The sequence below is a fragment of the Agrilus planipennis genome, unplaced genomic scaffold (genome assembly GCF_000699045.2).
Source record: "Agrilus planipennis isolate EAB-ADULT unplaced genomic scaffold, Apla_2.0 scaffold55, whole genome shotgun sequence".
NCBI classification, from domain to species: Eukaryota; Metazoa; Arthropoda; class Insecta; order Coleoptera; family Buprestidae; genus Agrilus; species Agrilus planipennis.
This window is the reverse complement of record NW_020438918.1, coordinates 1,106,559-1,125,504: the sequence shown is the minus strand read 5'-3', so window position 1 is coordinate 1,125,504 and position 18,946 is coordinate 1,106,559. Positions and strand designations below refer to the sequence as shown.

The following is an 18,946-nucleotide window of genomic DNA, read 5'->3' as shown; positions in this document are numbered from 1 at the left end:
AACAACGGGAAATGTTTGTGTACTTTGCTTAAACCAGGAGTTTGTGTTTTATCATGGTGGTCTTCCTGGTGGATTATTGTATCATGGTAAGGTAAAAAGAGATATCAGCAAGTTTTACACCTTTCACAAATATTTTTTTGGGCCAATTAACATTTAAATGCTCGTCTTTGTACTCCATCATTAATTATGCTCTCTTTGAGTATAGTATTTCCCAAATTAGATTTCTGTTTTGTTCCACTAATGTTTTTAGTCTACCATAATAACCCCTGAGACAACCACATGCTATAGAATTTTATAATCCTAAAATTTTTCATTGTTAAATACTTCCCAAATATGCATAGAATTATTGATTTCCTGTTCGATAAATCAATTATTCCCAGATTAGATAAAAATGGGTACCTACCGTTTATTCTATGGCTAAAATTTATCAAACAATAAATACATACTTGCATATGAGTACACAATTCTCTATCATCTGCATTGGTTTTATTTTCTGTTCTTGCTAAAAATGGATAGCTCAGAAGACTCGACATATGTAAACGATCTCAGAATGACGTCACGTAAGCAGTAAGTTGGTACCATGTGCGCTTGTTAAATTTTCTGCTTGATATCTTTTTTGTCTATTGTATTCGAGTGTTTTCATGTATTTTTAGCTACCGACACATTAAAGGTAAGATATGATCCAGTAATGATACAGTAATTCTTTCTTAATTTTCTTACATTAATAATTTATAATACATCAATGTTTGTTTTCATGCATAGTTAATATTTTTATACTCTGTGTATTAATATTATTAATATAAATCGATATTCGACTGATCGATTCTCGAATAATATAAATTTCATTCTCCTCCCTTCGTTGTAAATCCCAAAAAACGCACCAAAATTAAATTAAGGATTCATTCTTCTAACTGAAAGGGGATGTACATTAATACAAGATGCCACCTATGTGAAAGTAGGTAATTTTTTATCCTTGTTATTTTTCCAGATTAAGCGGCATAGACCGCTATCCCCGTGGTCAAGATCCAATCTTGCCAGCGGTTCTGGAGTTCCCGGAGGAGCCTCAAGAACAATTTTTGGCGCGTGTAATCACTCACCTTGATGTGACGACGCCGACGTTTCGTCTAGCACCCGCCTACACTCTTTACCTGTGCGCTCGATATCGCGCCTCCACCCACTATCGGCCCGAACTCACCCCAACCGAAAGAGCGCACAAGCTCACCCTCCTACTTCAGCACGCGGCAATGCTTATCAGGCACACCGTCCAAGATAGGTAAGCATTCCAAAACCACTTACCACTTGCAATATATTGAAAGTTTTTTTTATACCTCCTAACATGAAGACAAAACTATACGAACTTTGACAAAATGCTACTAATTTAAAATAATAGCCGAATAAAAATATCAAACAAAATATTAACTTTAGTAACTATACTGAAGTGATTGAATGACTGCAAGTCTCTTAATATTTTCTTTTTTCTTTTATTTTTGGTTTTCTTTTCAGAAGCACCGAAAGTACATCCCAGGCATTTTGGCTTGCGAACGCCAGCGAACTTCTTCATTTTCTCAAGTCTGATAGACACGTAAGTGCGTTTTCAATCCAGGCCCAAGACACTCTTGCCGACGCCGTTCAATTGGCATTCCGAAATCTGGTGGCGTGTCTTACAGGCGAACTGAACGCGGTTATGGGCAATCTGGTGTCAGATGGTAGTGGTACGGGTGACGACCATCCTCGAGATGTCGTCAACGTACTTGGTGTCGCAATGAACCTATTGCGCAAGTGTCGCGTAAACGCCGCCCTTACCATTCAACTGTTTTCGCAACTTTTTCACTGGATCTCGGCGAGAGCCCTTTCCGCTATTATTAACAATCCGGCCCTGTGCAATCGCAGCTTTGGCGTGAAACTTTTTAACAAGTTGAGAAACTTACAGGTACAATCTCTTTTTTTTTTTTTAGTTCGTATTATAAGTGGATTACTAAAGTGTGTTTATTCTTATTTGAAGGCTTGGGCTGAGTCTCAAGGATTAGAATTGGCCGCCGAATGTCATCTTGCCAAAATTGTCCAATGTGCCCATTTACTACAAGCCCCGAAGAGTACAGCTGAAGAACTGGCCAATTTATCAGCGGCTTGTTTTAAGCTGAATTCATTACAACTTAGGGCTTTGCTTACACAGTATAAAGGTGGGAAGTTAGCTAAAATAGGCGGTTATCAAAGCATATAACTTAAATTATTTTATTGTATAGCTGAACCAGGTGAACAAGTGGCACCGCCAGCAATGTTAGAACAAGCAGCTCGTGCGGCAGAGGGCGTTGCTGATGAACTAGCGAGAGCTGAAGGTCGTGAAGTGCGATTACATGAAGATCCCGCTCCACCGTTGCAATTACTTCTTCCAGATGACGGTTTTAGTTGTGATGTTGTTCAAGGTGTCCCTCCTGGACTCGCTGACTTCCTACAACCTCTCCAAGTTTCTGGACTGTGCCGTCTAGCTACCCAACCAACAAGTTCCGGACATTGGACAGTCTATATGAATGCTCCCAGGCCGCCTTCAGCTCTTAGCACTACACAACCAGAGGTTAATACGTCTTCGGTTTTTTTTTTTTAACTTTTCTTATAGCCAGAGATGTTATCGTTAGAAAATTTAAGTTGAATAATGCTTAAGAAATTGTTTCTTTTATTAGATACAGGTGATAAGGCTCCACAAAGCAGGAGGCGGAATGGGACTATCGATTGTAGCTGCAAAAGGGGCGGGACAGGAGCGACTGGGAATTTACATAAAGTCAGTTGTCCCAGGGGGAGCTGCCGATCGTGATGGAAGATTAGCCGCTGGAGATCAACTGTTATCTGTAGATGGACAGTCACTTTTAGGAATAACGCAAGAAAAGGCAGCAGAATTCCTTGTAAGAACAGGAAGTGTGGTAACATTGGAAGTAGCAAAGGGAGGTGCTGTTTATCACGGACTGGCTACCCTTTTGCAACAGCCCAGTCCAACACCCAACAGAGGTAAGTGATTGTCATATAATTCTAGAATTGTTTTATTGATGTCTTCGTTAAATGCCGGTTTGTAGTAATATATATTGAAAAAATTAATGTAACAATAATTTGGTTACTTAATGAAATTAGTAGCTGATCAAGAAGTATTAATTAAAAATTTTTTCTTCGGTCAAGCAAAAGGTTACAGATGCAGTTGCAAGTGCCATCATTTACTAGGTACCTCATTAATTGATTACTTTGTATCGCCAAATCAAGCGTAAACATACTAATTTTTTGTAGGCTAAAAAATTATAATGTAGGCTAGAATTAAGCATTTGCTTTTTTCCCTTTTGACATGCAGCTTGGGATTATCCACATTATTACCACGATTCCGAAGATTCGCTCACAAACACCCCGAAATTCTACTCTCGATCTGCTCCCGCGTTCAAACCCAAATCGAACGTCTTTTTCAATTCAGATGATAGTCTGTATAAAGCTGAATTAACCAAATTGGTTGTTCCTCGTATACATGTCGAACAGGCACCGGAAATAAGCGTCGAAGTTACAGATTTTTCTGAACCTGTTCCAAAAACAATTGAAATTGGTACATTTTCTGCACATTCTGTTCCCGTAAGAGAACCACGAAGTCAAAGGAGTCTGTCTCTAGACAGGACAGAGAAATGCTTAGCAAATTACGGTATTTTTGGCGGCAGTGCCTCGAATCTTTTACGAGTCGGTGGAAAACGATTCAACAGTCAATATCGCATTTCATCTTCATTACAAGAGTTGTCTAGTTCTACGTCAAGTATGAGTAGTAACATTCATGAATCTAATCTGGATCTTACACAAATAGATCCCAATACACCTATTAAAAGATGGAAATCTCCAGATTATGTTAGAGAAGGACACGTTAAAGTGCTTGCAAAACATTTTGAACATGTTATGGCAAAAAGACACAGTTTCGGAAGCTCATCTAGTTTTCCTCAACTTAATGATGATATATTGTCCAAGCCAAAAAGCTTTAGCGCAGAAAGATTGGACGATAACAAACTAAATGATTATGAGCGACGAGAAGTTTTGAAAGTTCTTTATGATTGGAGTATTAGTGGATCCGATTCAAAAACGGGTATTCGACTTTGCTTAAAGAAGGTTGACAAAAAGAACAGCGAAACGTCATTGGCTGTAAATGAGGATGAAAGTTTTTCTACTAGAAATAAAGTTCCTTGTGTGAAATTTAAATCTGAAAGTGATTTGTCGCCAAAAATTACGAAAGCTGATATAAATAAACATTCTTCAGAAAAAAACTTAACCAAAATAAGTGATGATTCTTTTTATCACGAGTGTTCGTTTGATAATTGCATATTCAATAAGAAATTCAGAACTGAAACAGTCGGGACCAATTTCAATTCCAATAAGACAACAGTACCAGCTAGCAAATCGTTCCCACCCACAAAGAAACTCAAAGGCATACTAAAAGTCAACAGGGATCAATTATTTAATGCTCACATTAACCATAAGACTGACAGACCTATAGGAAATAGACGCCATAGCGACACCGTACCTCTTCCTTTCATGAATCATTTGGTTCGTTTCGGCAGCTTGGAGAAACTTAGCCAGGATAAAAGTAAAACATGGACCAGGAGTAAAAAGTTTCCTGAATCATATATAGTTAGGAGACCTAAAAACGATAAACTGTGCACAGAAAAGTTGCATGATGATATAACGTGCAAAAACATGTCTTCTAAAGGTTGGAAAAGCTGCTCTGACTTAAAATCTAAACATCATATAGTTAGAAAATGTTGCAAAAATGCCGGAAATACTTGCCCTCTGGTACTTAGGAGTTCATTGCTAAACGCAGACCGCAAATTCTTCAGTTGCGATAATATAAATAAAGACAGCATAGAAGAATCAGAACTGCGCTTGCGTTTAGCTAGTTTCGATCGTAAGATTGGAGATCCATGTTGCACCTTGTTCGTACCTTTTTATTTTTATTAGTGTATATATGTAATATTGTTCAGCAGACGTTCGCTTGTTTTTATTAGACTTGATCTGTTTTATTTACATCTTGAGCACAGTGCATTCAATCAGTGTTTCATAGATCTGAAAAGCCTCTTCCTTTTTATTTATTATTTGTGTTTTAGCATAGTATGTGATGTTAGCTAATCGCCACATAAACAGACTTAGCAGTCCTTTTTTAAAATGTTTAACAAGTGGCTGCTAACTTTGATATATCATTAAGTAAAAATTTCCTGTCAGTTTTAATTATTATTAATCGTAGTATAAACTGCAGGAGATTTTGTCATAATTCATTGTGTTCCATTATTTTTCTCTTAATTTTTTTGTAGCAAATATTGTTCGTTTGACATACTGTTTCGCGTTCTAGGTCCTAGGCGCATGTCAGAGCGAGATCTTCCATCGCGAGTAGATTCTGAACGTAGTATTCCTTCTTCAAAGTCTGTACCTGCTCTGCATCATATTTCACCTGGTGCAGAGCAGCCTTCTAGAGTAGGTGGCGGAGCCCACGATGTCTTCAACCCCGGCTACAGCCGAACTTCCTCGAATAATAGCATCAATACGAACAGCGCCGTTGTTGGTAGTGGTGGGGGTGGTGGTAGTGCTCCTCAAGTGATTAGCAGCAACCCAGTGAACAATCCTGTCAATAATCTTCGAAGTCGTTCAACACACAACCTCCATCAGGACTCCGGTTTTTATCAAAATCTCAGTGTTTATCGTAATAATATACCAAACCCTCAACAGTTGGGCGACAGGTAAATAAAAATTGGTATTTATAATTTTTTTTATTCCATGTACGATCCATTTTGTTACAGGACGTCAGCATTAAGAAGCTCTCAGAATTCTTTACAGTCAACAGTTCAAAATAATCCTCAGCGACCTGTATCCGCTTATTATCCTCAAGCGTCTGTGCAGTCTCCTGCAATACGTTCTAATTTACATCAGTCAATTCCAAATCTCAAAAGTCCCCCTACAACCCAACGTCTTCAGAACGATGATTCTCGTTCTGGTTCTTTTCCAAGTGTTAACCAACAGTATCCGCTAACTTTTAACCACAAACCGCCTGTAAATAGTAGCTACGGAAGTCCTAACAATACTAGTGGCTACGGGGTGTCTCCACAAGGTCAATATAATAGAGGACATGGCGTTCAAAACTATGATCAGAACTATAATTCACCATACACCAATCAGAATTACGGAGGACAAACTAATCAACACCATCCAGGCCAACCACCCGAGAATTTTACAAGTCACCCTCACCAGAACCACATTTATAATGTTCAAAAGCAGTCTTACGGCCATAGTGGTTATGGAGGTCAGCCACAAAACCAAAGTTACTCGGGACCAAACCAAAATCACTATCCAAAATCCCATGAAACCGAAGTGAATATGAAACAAAGTTATCCTAATAATGGACAGTACGTTCCTAATACTAACAACTCATACCCAAGTCCAACACAAAGTGTTCAAAGTTATTCTAACGGTCACGTTCATCCTGGCGGACGCCATCCAGATGAACCTCATCGATACAGTGGAGGTGGTTTGTTACGTGAAGATGTCCTCAGGCATTCTCAGTTCAATAGAACTGAAGAAATGATGAGATACTCGAGTTCTAATAATATTGCCCAGGCACAACAATACCATCACCGAATACAACCAGAGGAACGAATTCAGAACGAAATGAGGACATCCCGAAGTGATGATTTACTTAAACAGCATACCATCAACAACAATACTCCTGGTGGTGAAATGATGAGATACGCAAGTAGTGGGAATATAAGATCACAAGAGAGCTCCAAAATTGAACTGTCTCAACTTCGTTATAACGACGAGCGTAAAGATGATTTGCGTTCAAACATAAGAGGTCAAGCAAAATTGGTCGAAATGGGCGAAGAATTGCGCAGAAGGCAAAATCGTGTCCTCTCTCCGTCTGTACCCACAGGTCCGCAACATCAACACTTCCATCCGCAACACCAGCCTCAAAATTACCAAATGCAAATGGACAAAAACGTCCAAAATCTCCAAACTATGAATCTTAATCAACCGCTGAATAGTTACGTACCCCAGCCTGCATATTATAGCGGAACTCAAACAACCCCTACAACATCAAAATCACACCCGAATCTTGTAGTGAAAAACACTCGCAAAATTGAAGATCCTCCCGAACTCCCACCTCCCACTACGCATCCTCTGTATACAGCTAGTATGCATGACCCGCCTAAAATGGCGTTCTATCCGAATTGTAATAATGTTCAGAACAAGTTGCCGGTACGAGATCCTTGGGCTCGCGAAGAACAGGAAAAACAAGCGGAAATGAGGCGAGAACAGGCACGTCAATGGCAGGAGCAACAAATTAGAGAACTTATGTCATTACCGTACCGTACACCACAGCAAGAGGAGCAATTACGGGTGTTACAGTTAGAGAGAGAGTTTCAGAGGAGAGCACTCGAAGCAGCAGAACAGGATGATGACGATACCGAAGAAAAGGTAAACGATTATATTTCAAAATCCCACTTCCATGTTGTTTATGTTTTATTACCAATATTTAAAAAACAATTACTGCCGAAGACTTAATATGTAAGGTATTACATTTTCGTTCTATTTGCAGGAAAGTCCCACATCAACTCCATCGATTCAGTCCGTTCAGCCTCCTGCCTCCTCCAGTATTAATACAACCGTAACAACTCATACGACACCGATAATGTCGAAGATTGAACATCCTCCGTCGATATTGAAACCTGGCGTTGCAAACAATCACACAGTTGAACCAGAAGTACCCCCACCTCCGCCCGAAAGAGGTTCAAGCTTTGCTGTAATGTCAATGCATAATAAGGAGGCAATTAAGAGGGTGACTTTTGACGATTCGTCCGCGACTGTTACAACTTCTCCTCCAAAAACGCTCGTCATTGAAGAACCCATAAGGGAAGATCCCAACGTAAGTTTGAGTTTATTTTTTGCTCTACCTCAGTTTGTTATTGTTACTTATTCTGTATGCGAGATTTTTTGTAATTTTAAGTTATGTTATTTATCTATTTTTTCTAAACGCTTTAATGTGTTTTATTATGTTTAACATATCTTTATAGAGCTTTATAAGACAAGCTGAGTCAATGCTGGCATCTCCCACAACCCCCGTCGATTCACCCCACGGGCTTGCACAAGCAACTCCAGGGGTAATAGGAGCCCAAGAGGTGTACCGTGACCCGCGTACTAGAAGATTGGCGGAACAACAAGCACAGTGCAAACCCGAAACGGTACCTGAAAAGTTGTCGTTCAAAGAAAAAATGAAAATGTTTGCCATGGAAACGGGTGAAGCGGGTACGCCGAAAGATAAGAGCAAAATTTCGAGGGCGCAGCGCGAAATCGACAATCTCGGATCACCCGGCTCCGGTCTCGTTCACTGAAAAATAAATTAAGAACAGGAAACATTTGCTCGATAAGACCTTTGTACTTTCGATGACGTAGCGTGAAGAACACGAAGCTTATTTCGATATGACGACAGCCGGTAAGATTTTTCGTTAATACTTTTTGACAACATGAAAAATTCTAATGCCCATTTTAGATAATTAGAAAAAAAATCTTATTTTCTGACTCTTTCTGTGAATAGGAACTTGAACAAAGTTATTTTCATAAATTTACAACGAATTAGTTTTTGGAATTTTCATTTCGAAAAGTCTTCTCATTAGTATTAACCCCGGTGAAATTAGAATGATTATATTTGTTTTCTGCATGAAAATTAATATAAAGTTTTATAGACGGGACAGTATTGGACACATCAAAATAACGAAAGTGGTTTTTAAACTATACTATGTCGTATTTTGAATCTTTCTCATTCTATAAAATTAGTGGCTTAATGGAGTGATATTATCTCTAGTTAGTGTACCAATATTGTAATTAAATATATTACTATTAAGTACATACAGCTGGAGAAGTGAAACGTATACAACGGTCCAGGATAAAATTTGTGGGTCAACGATCCTTGTTAATAGGGGACATAAAACATTGATAATACAAAATAAAATAAAAAAAAATTCTGGTTTGAATTTCGTTAACTAATTATGAGCAGCACTCTAATCCAAATCTTCCTCAATCCCTCTATTCATGTTTTTGATTCTGTCTTTAACTAGCCATTTATATCTTAGAAGATGCCCTACCATCCTATCTCTCCTATTTTTTATTGACTTTCACAGCGTCATTTTTTTTTACTTTTTCTAATACCTCCCCATTTTTAACTCTATATTCATGCTGTTTTCATCATCNAAACTACACTACTATTAGTATTGTAGAATTTATAAAAATCTATATTGAGATTTTTTCAAACATAATCGAATGTCTTAATGGTTTTGACAAGTGCTGTAAATAAGAATTGTACATTGTTTATAAGTAGGATCTGGAGAAATCTGTAATGAATGTAGTCCTGAGGGACACTTTACATTTCATATCAATAATTCACATAAATATATTGCAGTTAATTGTTTTTTTTTTTTGTTTTTTTTTTCTATATACTGTTCATTGCTTACCCTTTTTGCCATTAGATTTGAATTTGATGTGTGAATTCCTCGCCATAAAAGGTAAGACGTTTCGCTGTTATTTCCTTACAGTTTTTCTCCTGTTACTGCTTTTTTTCTCTTAATTTAGATTTCATAAAGCAACACAAAATCACGGTTGTGTTGTGCTAAATTTGAAAGCTTTTCAGCTAGATTTAATTAATAAATGCGTATGTGATAACTAGCAATTGCGTTTACGCTCTGGTTGGAATTTTAAACTTGCTGTGCTAACGTATAAAGTGAGTTTATGCGAAAGTAAAGTCAGGTAAAGTACAGAAAAAATCAGCAGATTTTTTCCAAAACAAAAATTTACGTCGTGTGTTTTGTGTATTTTGAAAGTGCTACACTAAATGTATATCAATTTACTCTGTGCGAAATATGTGGTATATTCTCCTTTTTAACTTTTCGACTACCGTCTTAATTATTAAATAATTAACTTAATCAATTATTATGTAGTTAACTTGACATCCCAACATTAAAAAGTGAAGGAAACTTTATGTGATATGGTTTTGGTATCAAGCTTTAAACGGGCACGTCTGAATATGATATATTAGCTTTTAATTGTCAGTTACTCATTATTATAAATCGAGTCTAAATGGGAAAAGGAAAATATATTTGTACAATTTTGAAAAAAAAAACTATGCTCCTGTAGTTCCTGTAACCACTTCCACATTTTCAAAATGCACATGTGTATATTTGGTAGCATAACTTCAAACGTCAAGAACATTTAAAAAGTAACGTAGTTATAAAAGATGGACTTGAACAGTAATATTTCTCTACAAAAGGACGAAATTGAAGCTTTAAGTGCGATTTATGGTTCCCAGTGGGAAGCTGATCAGGGAATAGAGGACAGTTTTACTTTTCATGTGGATTCCGAAGTGCAGGTATATATAACCTTAAATAAAAGCTACCCTTCGGAGAGCCCCCCTGCTTATCAACTTCTTGCTCCAGCTTTAGATTCAAAAGTGAAAAGAGAAATAGACGATGAATTTAAACGAATATTTAATGAAAATTGTGGGACACCGATTATATTCCAATGGCTTGAAAAACTGTTAGAAGTAGTACAAACTACGAAAAAGGCAGATGAAATTAAAATACCAAAAGAAATACAAACTAAAAAAGAAGTCGTAGTAGAAGACGAGAATTTAGTTAAATTTGATGTAACTCATGGATCAGTTATTGAAGACAGAAAAAGTGTTTTTCAGGGGCATGCATGTTCTGTTTATAGCGAAATAGAAGTTAACAAGTTTATAAATTTCCTAAAACAAAATAAAAAAATTGCCCAAGCTACACATAATATTAGTGCTTATCGAGTTAAACGTGACGATATTTGGTATCAGGTAAAACAAATTTCTAATCTGAATTATGTTTACAAATAACAATAAATATGTGATACAGGATTATGACGATGATGGTGAGACTCATGCTGGCCAGCGTTTGTTACATTTGCTGCAAATTGTGGATGTTACTAATGTGGTTGTTGTTGTCACAAGGTGGTATGGAGGAGTCCATCTAGGACCTAAACGTTTCCAGCACATAAATAATGCTGCAAGACAAGTATTACAGCAAGCAAATTTTATTAAATAACATTACTTTAATCATTTTGTTTCTGTTATTGGTTGTGAAGTAATTTTTCTAATTGAGTATCAGTATCAATAGAAATTTTGCTTTTGCTCAAAAATGTTGTATTTATTTTATACAATTGTTAATATACTGTTAATATAGTTACTTTAAAAATAAAAATTCAGAACAAAAGGATAAGGCTTTAATGTAATTAAACTGTTTCCTAATAAGGAAATAACCGGACGTTTTAATGTTTTATATGTATGTATGTATTTATTTATCAGCTATTACAGGAATGTATTGCACTTACATAATAGGGTTGCATTTACATCACAGTTACAATTTTTTTACATGCATTTTGAATATCGATTATGTTTTTAAATTAATGGTTTAAACTATCTGCCGTTAAACCTAAAGCATTTAAAGTACTTCTTCTTCCTGGGTTCACTCCCAGGTTTTCCCAGTTTATCCATGACAGTCGGGCCGTTAAATCTGCGGAAAAGGTTTTTTTTATATACTAATTAATAATATAATTATTAAAAATAATGGGAAGAGTAAAGAGAATTATTCTAACTTGCATTTTTAATCAATCAGTACCGCTCAATCAACTGACTGTGGGTGTTAGTAAAATTAGTAAAAAAAAGTTTATAACAGAAACTTTATTTCGTAATAAACCTTTGCGCATTATGCGCAACACCCTGTAAAGTAAAACGATTTATATTTATTCCATTATTTCAAACTAACGAGAAAGTACGGTGTATAATAGGTACAAATCGAGTTAAACGATGTTTTTTTGCCTCACTACATCATTTCAGCAACAAAAAACAGTCGTGACCTCATGGTGTGATAACGAACTCGTTCTGGCACGTTTGTGCTTTTATTAGAAAGATGTTTGTGTCAGTATATCTGTTTAGTATTGAAGGTTTTATAAGATTGTTAGTAGATATAAAATGCATCAGACATCCTGCCAATAACTTGCAAACGCATCGTTGCACATAAAAAGGTAGGAGCTTTAGTGTGATTTGTTTATATGGTAATTTTCTTAATAATTCCTGCGTTTTGGTCTATGTATGTATATACGAATAGGTTTGGTAATTTAAATGGCTCTCGACGAGGCATTTTTGGGAGTCATCCTTGGTGTCTGTTAAATTAACCCATGACGGTAGAGAAAGCCCATATTCTTTTAAGTAAATTAGTTAATAATTGTATTAATAACATTTATATATAAAAAAATTAGTTGCGGATTTTTAAATTAGTTTACTTTTAACCAAATTAAACCCCTCTTTCCCTTAAACGTGTTTGTGCGTATCATAAATTACTGCAACAGAAATAACATTTTATAGTCATAATTATATTAAATATTTAAATCAAGAATAGTTGCATTGTGTGGTAAGTAAATATCTCATACAATAAATTTTAATAATATTATAGAATATTTGCTAACTAATTTTATTGAAAAAATAATTAAGATTTTTACGTAGTTATAACTTAAAATATGCAACGAAGTACACTCTACCATAGCACCGAGGGTGACTGATTCAGATATGTAAGTTTAATTGTTATAAACTAGCTGGATGCGTTTCGATGCATCTTATTGGCTATTGCATCGGCGGCCATCATTCCATTGATTAAAAGTAGGTCAAATTTAATGCAAATGCACTTAAAGGAATACGGATGTAAACAGTGTTAGGCGCCACTATATTATGAATTAGAGTAATAGGGATACATACACATACTTTAAAACGCATAACTCAGTTATTTCTTAACCGATTTAAATGCGGTTTTCACCAAAATTCAGGAAATTTAATGCAGTTTAATGACTTGATTAAAAATTTGTTTAACATTTTATTTTTGATTTACATTCCATAAATATAAAGTATTGAGGATTATGTAAAAAAGGACATAAACTGGAAGATCTTTAAAGTTATTCAATTTATAATTCAACTAGATCAACAATATTATAATGAGTATTTGCACTCTAATAATTTTGAAAGTTTCATTGCATTGCTTTGAGTTTATTATAATGGAATATTTTGTTAATTGCAACAAAAATGCTAAGTGCATTTTAAATTATACTGTTAAAAAAGTATATTTGCAGGTATATGTATTGAAAGGTAGTACAAAAGTACTGAAGAAAGAATTACTTTTGCTATCATTAGTTAATATCGAAATACTTACCACTTGTATTCCAATGAGCCCTGTCTGCTTTAATTTCACCCCTTAAACATTTCTCGACATAAGTTAATGGATCACAGTCGGCGGTCAAGACTTCTCTCAGAAGGGCTATGTAGGCTATAGCCAATCGAAGGGTGTCGATTTTACTTAGTCGCTTTTCGTAGGGAAATGTGGGAACATGCATACGCAGTTCGTCAAAAGCGGAGTTTATACTGCTATAAGACACAAGTACGTCAGATAATTGATGGTTAAACATAATATTTTCGAAAATAAATTTCTAATCGTAAGTTGAAGTAGAAAAAAAAATTAATGAAAATTAGTCCTTCAAGGAGCGCAATCCGAGATTATTGTCAAAATAGTTAAGACGGTTTTCCTTTTTAAATATTTTGTCATTTTATGAGTATTCAAAGTAGTTACAAAAGATATTTCAAAAATATATCGTAGAAAGTTAAGTCGCTTTAAAACTTATTTAATTAATAGTAATTAGTTAAATATTAACAGTAAAGGAGAAAGTAAAAATTGTATATTCTTGTGTCATGTATAGATATTACTTCATCAACTTAAGATCGTCAGTTCTAAGACTGGTTGTACAAGCACTTCCATTCTTTCTTATCTTGAGCTAATCGTTGCATTTCCCTAAAACTAGAACATCCCACATCCTTAACTATTTCTGAATTTTAATTTAGTGTAGGTCAACCTCTACTCCTCTTAATTCCTGCTTCTGTCTCTAATATGTCTGACTAGTCCTTCATACCTGAGAAGATGTCCTACCAACCTATCTCGCCTATTTCTTAACGAGTTCTCCTATTTTTTCTAATTTCATTTCTAACCTTCTCTATCCACGGAATCCTCATCATTCGCCTGTAAGACCTCATTTTGAAAGCTTCTTCTAACCTTTTCTTCTCCGATAGAGATAGGTATTACTTGACATTAGAAAAAAAGGCCTTTTCTATATAATGCCTGATTTTAGATAAATTTTGAAGTGATTACAGATCTATTTCTCCTATCCACCGTTATTTAAATACTGATAGTAAGAAATTTATTAACATAAAAAGTAATTTTAAATGTTGTTAATCCTTTTTTCCTATAATAATTTTGTTAGGCACTACGATTCAGTATATTAATATTTGCAAAATGTTAACCGAATGTTTTCATACTCGTAATAAGAAATGGATACCCGGTGGGTCCAATAGCAGACCTCAGCATCCTTTTCCTTTCTCTTATATTGGCTGCATGTCTTTGAATTCTGTACGGCAATCCTCCATAATAGTCGGTGCTTGACATAGCAGAGCTTCCAGGACATTGTGAACTTTCTGAAATTAAAGAAAACATCTCCCCTTTTTCAATCATTCATTATCTTAGTAGTAGGTAGACAACGGTACTTATGGTTACAATATTTTGGTTAGTAAACATGGAAGGTATTATAATGGGTCGAATCATAAAAATTATTCAACATATTTTGAAGGTACGGTATATATAGGTACGTGTCGTCATATTTTTTCCTGATCGATATTGCGCGAACAAAAAATGATATCGACATCGTGGAAGTTCCGATCGAAGCGTATTACGGGCAATATGATCCGAAATAAATTATATAACATTCGGTCGATTTGTTTTTATGTTTAAACAAAAAGACTGAAAATTAGTAAAATATGGAAATTCTTGAAAAATATTTATCTGATCTAATTGGTTCTGATGTAACTCGATATTTTGAAATAAGTAAAAGTAGTAGAAACTGTATATTTGCACTAGCAGGGAAGTTATTCGTGTGGACCTTAAGGGTCAAACCTGAGATGCGATACACGGAGTCCAGACTTATCCCACGGCTTGTTTTTATTAATTTTCATAGCATATTCTCATGTCAATATAGCTTCCACTTTATTTAAAGCTATCTTTGATTCCTTCTTTTGCTAGGCGTTACTTATACTCCTATATCTATATCATCCGTAAATCTAAGCATGGTAAGATTATGAATCTCAATAGAAAATGTTGTAGCCATATGGTAATCCAATTAATTTGTTTTTAATTTAACGTACCTGCTGGATGATGCAGAGATGTAAGGTAGTGATGCTGCACTGTTGTAGATCTTGTTGCGAACGCACAACTTGGCAAATCTGATACTTCATCTTCTGACAATTCTCCTCCGGCATTACCACCATATCCACCGTAATGAAAGCTAAAATTTTTATTAATTGAGTATAAATCCAAATATGAAAAAATCGGAAAATCTTTTAAAAATCAGGCAATTCCTCCATAGATTAGCAAATCCTGCGATAACTGATTTCCTTGATATATAAAAAAATCCATAAATAAAACGTTTTTGGTTTGAATGGAAGGATATACAAAATAAATGAACGCGTTTCCTTTTTTTTAACCCCAACATAACAAATTCGCTCCGTTACCATTCAGTTGTGTTATATTTTTAAATCATGGTTACAAATTAGTTTTAGCACGCCCTAAATATTAAAGTAGGTTAATGTTACACTTCTTTGGATTGATAATAACACAATTGTCTTAGGAAAAGAATGCGGAGGTTCTGGAAATTCCTACGTATTTAATATCATAGTGTTTTGATATTTTATTGTCAGGAAACAGACATTTATAAACACCTTGATACATTTATTAACGATTTAAAATTATCATTTGAATAGTTTGCATTAAATAGAACGAGGGGGGCCCTTCATAATGTAAAAAAAATAGCTCTAAAAATTGACAGAAAATGATATGAATGCAACGAAAATGCAACTACTACTCTTCCTAAAATTAAGACTTAGGACACATACCAATTATTGTACTTAATACTTTCATTAATATTTTTTTCGTTCTATTAATAACTGAGGAATTTTGTGAAGACTCTCTGATTTTGGTTATTCTTTCTTTATGACTGCATTGTCGAAGTTGAAAAATATGTTTTCCTTTTATGGAAAATTAAGGCACTTACTTTACTGGCGATGAAGAAGAATCAGGAAGTTGATGAGTTCGGCTAGAGTTAAGCCCATATCGATCAGCTAAACTTATTTAATTAATAGTAATTAGTTAAATATTAACAGTAAAGGAGAAAGTAAAAATTGTATATTCTTGTGTCATGTATAGATATTACTTCATCAACTTAAGATCGTCAGTTCTAAGACTGGTTGTACAAGCACTTCCATTCTTTCTTATCTTGAGCTAATCGTTGCATTTCCCTAAAACTAGAACATCCCACATCCTTAACTATTTCTGAATTTTAATTTAGTGTAGGTCAACCTCTACTCCTCTTAATTCCTGCTTCTGTCTCTAATATGTCTGACTAGTCCTTCATACCTGAGAAGATGTCCTACCAACCTATCTCGCCTATTTCTTAACGAGTTCTCCTATTTTTTCTAATTTCATTTCTAACCTTCTCTATCCACGGAATCCTCATCATTCGCCTGTAAGACCTCATTTTGAAAGCTTCTTCTAACCTTTTCTTCTCCGATAGAGATAGGTATTACTTGACATTAGAAAAAAAGGCCTTTTCTATATAATGCCTGATTTTAGATAAATTTTGAAGTGATTACAGATCTATTTCTCCTATCCACCGTTATTTAAATACTGATAGTAAGAAATTTATTAACATAAAAAGTAATTTTAAATGTTGTTAATCCTTTTTTCCTATAATAATTTTGTTAGGCACTACGATTCAGTATATTAATATTTGCAAAATGTTAACCGAATGTTTTCATACTCGTAATAAGAAATGGATACCCGGTGGGTCCAATAGCAGACCTCAGCATCCTTTTCCTTTCTCTTATATTGGCTGCATGTCTTTGAATTCTGTACGGCAATCCTCCATAATAGTCGGTGCTTGACATAGCAGAGCTTCCAGGACATTGTGAACTTTCTGAAATTAAAGAAAACATCTCCCCTTTTTCAATCATTCATTATCTTAGTAGTAGGTAGACAACGGTACTTATGGTTACAATATTTTGGTTAGTAAACATGGAAGTTATTATAATGGGTCGAATCATAAAAATCATTCAACATATTTTGAAGGTACGGTATATATAGGTACGTGTCGTCATATTTTTTCCTGATCGATATTGCGCGAACAAAAAATGATATCGACATCGTGGAAGTTCCGATCGAAGCGTATTNCAAAATTCTAGTAAATACTACTACACTACTTTACTTGGTGAGTACTACCTACCTGACTAAACCTCATGTCTCAATTCCAATGTCAACTAATGTAAAAAATTACCCAATAAGCTACTGTCTAAAGAACTATCGACATTTCACAATAAATTCATGAAAAGATTGCCAAGTGTTTTATTAGTATATATTTTAGTAGGATTTACAACTAATTGTGTTAAAAAAATAGACAAATTTTAGCAGAAAATTTGTATTTACAGTTCTCCCTATGATTTGTACCTACAATCTGATAACACCATTAAATTTTACATTCTTTTTTAAATATTTTTCATCCTTCAAAACGTTCAGAATATAACGTTTTAAGAAATAGACATTTTAAGCAATAAATAATGGAAGAGTAGCTTGCCGATGTCAAACTGCATCTAAAATCTGTTATCACACTATATTCAACATGCTTTTCTAGATATATTTCATCCCTTAAAACGTTCAGGCTAAAATTTTATTAAGTAGAAGTTTTACGTGCGCATTTTTTTATTTACAATTTTAACGATTTGAAGCAAATAATTAAGGGGTAGCATACTTATGTCTAAATATTTTACATCCTCTTTTGGATAAATTTAGAACGTTCAAAATAATGTTTTAATAGATAGAACTTTAACGTGCGCGTTATTGTATTTACCGTTTCAAGCATGTAATTAAAGGGCAGATTGTTTATGTCAAATTATACCTAAAGTCTGTTATCACCACTGGATTCTATATGATTTTTGAAATATCTTTCATCCGTTAGAACGTTCGGAATAATGTTTTAATAGGTAGAAATTTTACGTGCGCATTTTTGTGTTTACTGTTTAACGATTTTTAGCATGTAATTAAAGGGTAGGTTGCTTATGTCAGAATATACCTAAAGTCTGTTATCACCACTAAATTCTATATGCTTTTTTAAATACTTTTCATCCCTTAGAACGTTCAGAATAATGTTTTAATATAGGTAGAAATTTTACGTGCGCGTTTTTGTTTTTATCGTTTTAACGATTTTAAGCATATTATCAAATGATAGCTTACCTATGTCAAACTATACCTAAAGTCTGTCATCACCACTCAATTCCGCATGCTTTTTTAAATATCTTTCATCCCTTAGAATAATCAATATAATGTTTTTACAGTTATACGATTTAAGTGGGTGGCTTTATTTTTTCAAACTGCACCTAAAATCTGTTATCAATTCCTGCGTTCTGCATAGTTCTTTGCATATTTTTTATATCTTATATCCTTATTGGAAGTACGATATTTTGTCCACTGGGAACGAATTCGCAACATTGCCTTCCCGGTAAGTAATCGTATTCAATACACGAGAAAAGGGCTTTTATTATCTTCCGTGCATGGTTTCCACACTCGCCTTATACGTCTCGGGTAGCAATTTCTGCGCCAAGGATACGTTAAAATCCTTTCCTAATAAACACTAAATGCGAATTCTCGAATTCTTGTCAGGAATATTCGACAGCATGAGAGTATGGTAAAAAGTCGTATATGAACCTCGGGAAGAAAGAGGCCTCCACTTTCCGGTAGTTTGT

The 18,946-nt window shown here is 34.8% G+C and overlaps 3 protein-coding genes across 13 annotated transcripts in view; 2 read left to right on the top strand and 1 right to left on the bottom strand.

Annotated features, from left to right (window-relative positions):
* The window catches only part of LOC108740093 (afadin), a 161,465-nt gene extending 152,543 nt beyond the window's left edge, over nucleotides 1–8,922 (top strand). For 10 of the 11 annotated variants that reach the window (XM_025973738.1, XM_025973740.1, XM_025973737.1 and 7 more), the window contains 9 exons: nucleotides 989–1,273; nucleotides 1,504–1,930; nucleotides 2,003–2,180; nucleotides 2,244–2,572; nucleotides 2,679–3,000; nucleotides 5,354–5,738; nucleotides 5,799–7,470; nucleotides 7,592–7,918; nucleotides 8,067–8,922. In XM_025973738.1, the coding sequence (XP_025829523.1) occupies nucleotides 989–1,273; nucleotides 1,504–1,930; nucleotides 2,003–2,180; nucleotides 2,244–2,572; nucleotides 2,679–3,000; nucleotides 5,354–5,738; nucleotides 5,799–7,470; nucleotides 7,592–7,918; nucleotides 8,067–8,384 (4,243 nt within the window). In that variant the 3' untranslated portion in view covers nucleotides 8,385–8,922. Of the gene's footprint in view, nucleotides 1–988; nucleotides 1,274–1,503; nucleotides 1,931–2,002; nucleotides 2,181–2,243; nucleotides 2,573–2,678; nucleotides 3,001–3,331; nucleotides 5,327–5,353; nucleotides 5,739–5,798; nucleotides 7,471–7,591; nucleotides 7,919–8,066 lie in introns of those variants that run through there. The other variant, XM_025973746.1, reaches the window with a different exon arrangement.
* Nucleotides 8,923–10,215: 1,293 nt separating this feature from the next.
* On the top strand, nucleotides 10,216–11,282 carry LOC108740096 (protein IMPACT-like). The gene is made up of 2 exons (XM_018474290.2): nucleotides 10,216–10,867; nucleotides 10,926–11,282. Exons 1-2 carry the CDS (start codon nucleotides 10,280–10,282, stop codon nucleotides 11,112–11,114), a joined length of 777 nt encoding a protein of 258 aa, XP_018329792.1. The 5' UTR covers nucleotides 10,216–10,279; the 3' UTR covers nucleotides 11,115–11,282.
* A 66-nt stretch (nucleotides 11,283–11,348) lies between these two features.
* On the bottom strand, nucleotides 11,349–17,098 carry LOC108740095 (protein dimmed-like). The gene is made up of 6 exons (XM_025973710.1): nucleotides 16,992–17,098; nucleotides 16,207–16,278; nucleotides 15,302–15,441; nucleotides 14,443–14,578; nucleotides 13,269–13,480; nucleotides 11,349–11,582 (listed from the first exon to the last, which is right to left on the bottom strand). The coding sequence occupies exons 1-6, from the start codon at nucleotides 17,096–17,098 to the stop codon at nucleotides 11,473–11,475; spliced, it is 777 nt and encodes a 258-aa protein (XP_025829495.1). The 3' UTR covers nucleotides 11,349–11,472.
* Nucleotides 17,099–18,946: the final 1,848 nt, after the last annotated feature.

What these genes read in the sequence shown, in the direction of transcription:
- LOC108740096 (XM_018474290.2), top strand. Translation starts at nt 10,280, where the DNA reads ATGGACTTGAACAGTAATATTTCTCTACAAAAGGACGAAATTGAAGCT. An exon ending in GTGACGATATTTGGTATCAG is followed by an intron (nt 10,868 to 10,925) that starts GTAAAACAAATT and finishes TATGTGATACAG; the next exon opens with GATTATGACGATGATGGTGA.
- LOC108740095 (XM_025973710.1), bottom strand. Translation starts at nt 17,098, where the DNA reads ATGTCAAGCACCGACTATTATGGAGGATTGCCGTACAGAATTCAAAGA. An exon ending in ATCTCTGCATCATCCAGCAG is followed by an intron (nt 14,579 to 15,301) that starts GTACGTTAAATT and finishes CTTTAATTTCAG; the next exon opens with AAAGTTCACAATGTCCTGGA. An exon ending in TCTGCTATTGGACCCACCGG is followed by an intron (nt 13,481 to 14,442) that starts GTATCCATTTCT and finishes TGTGTCTTATAG; the next exon opens with CAGTATAAACTCCGCTTTTG.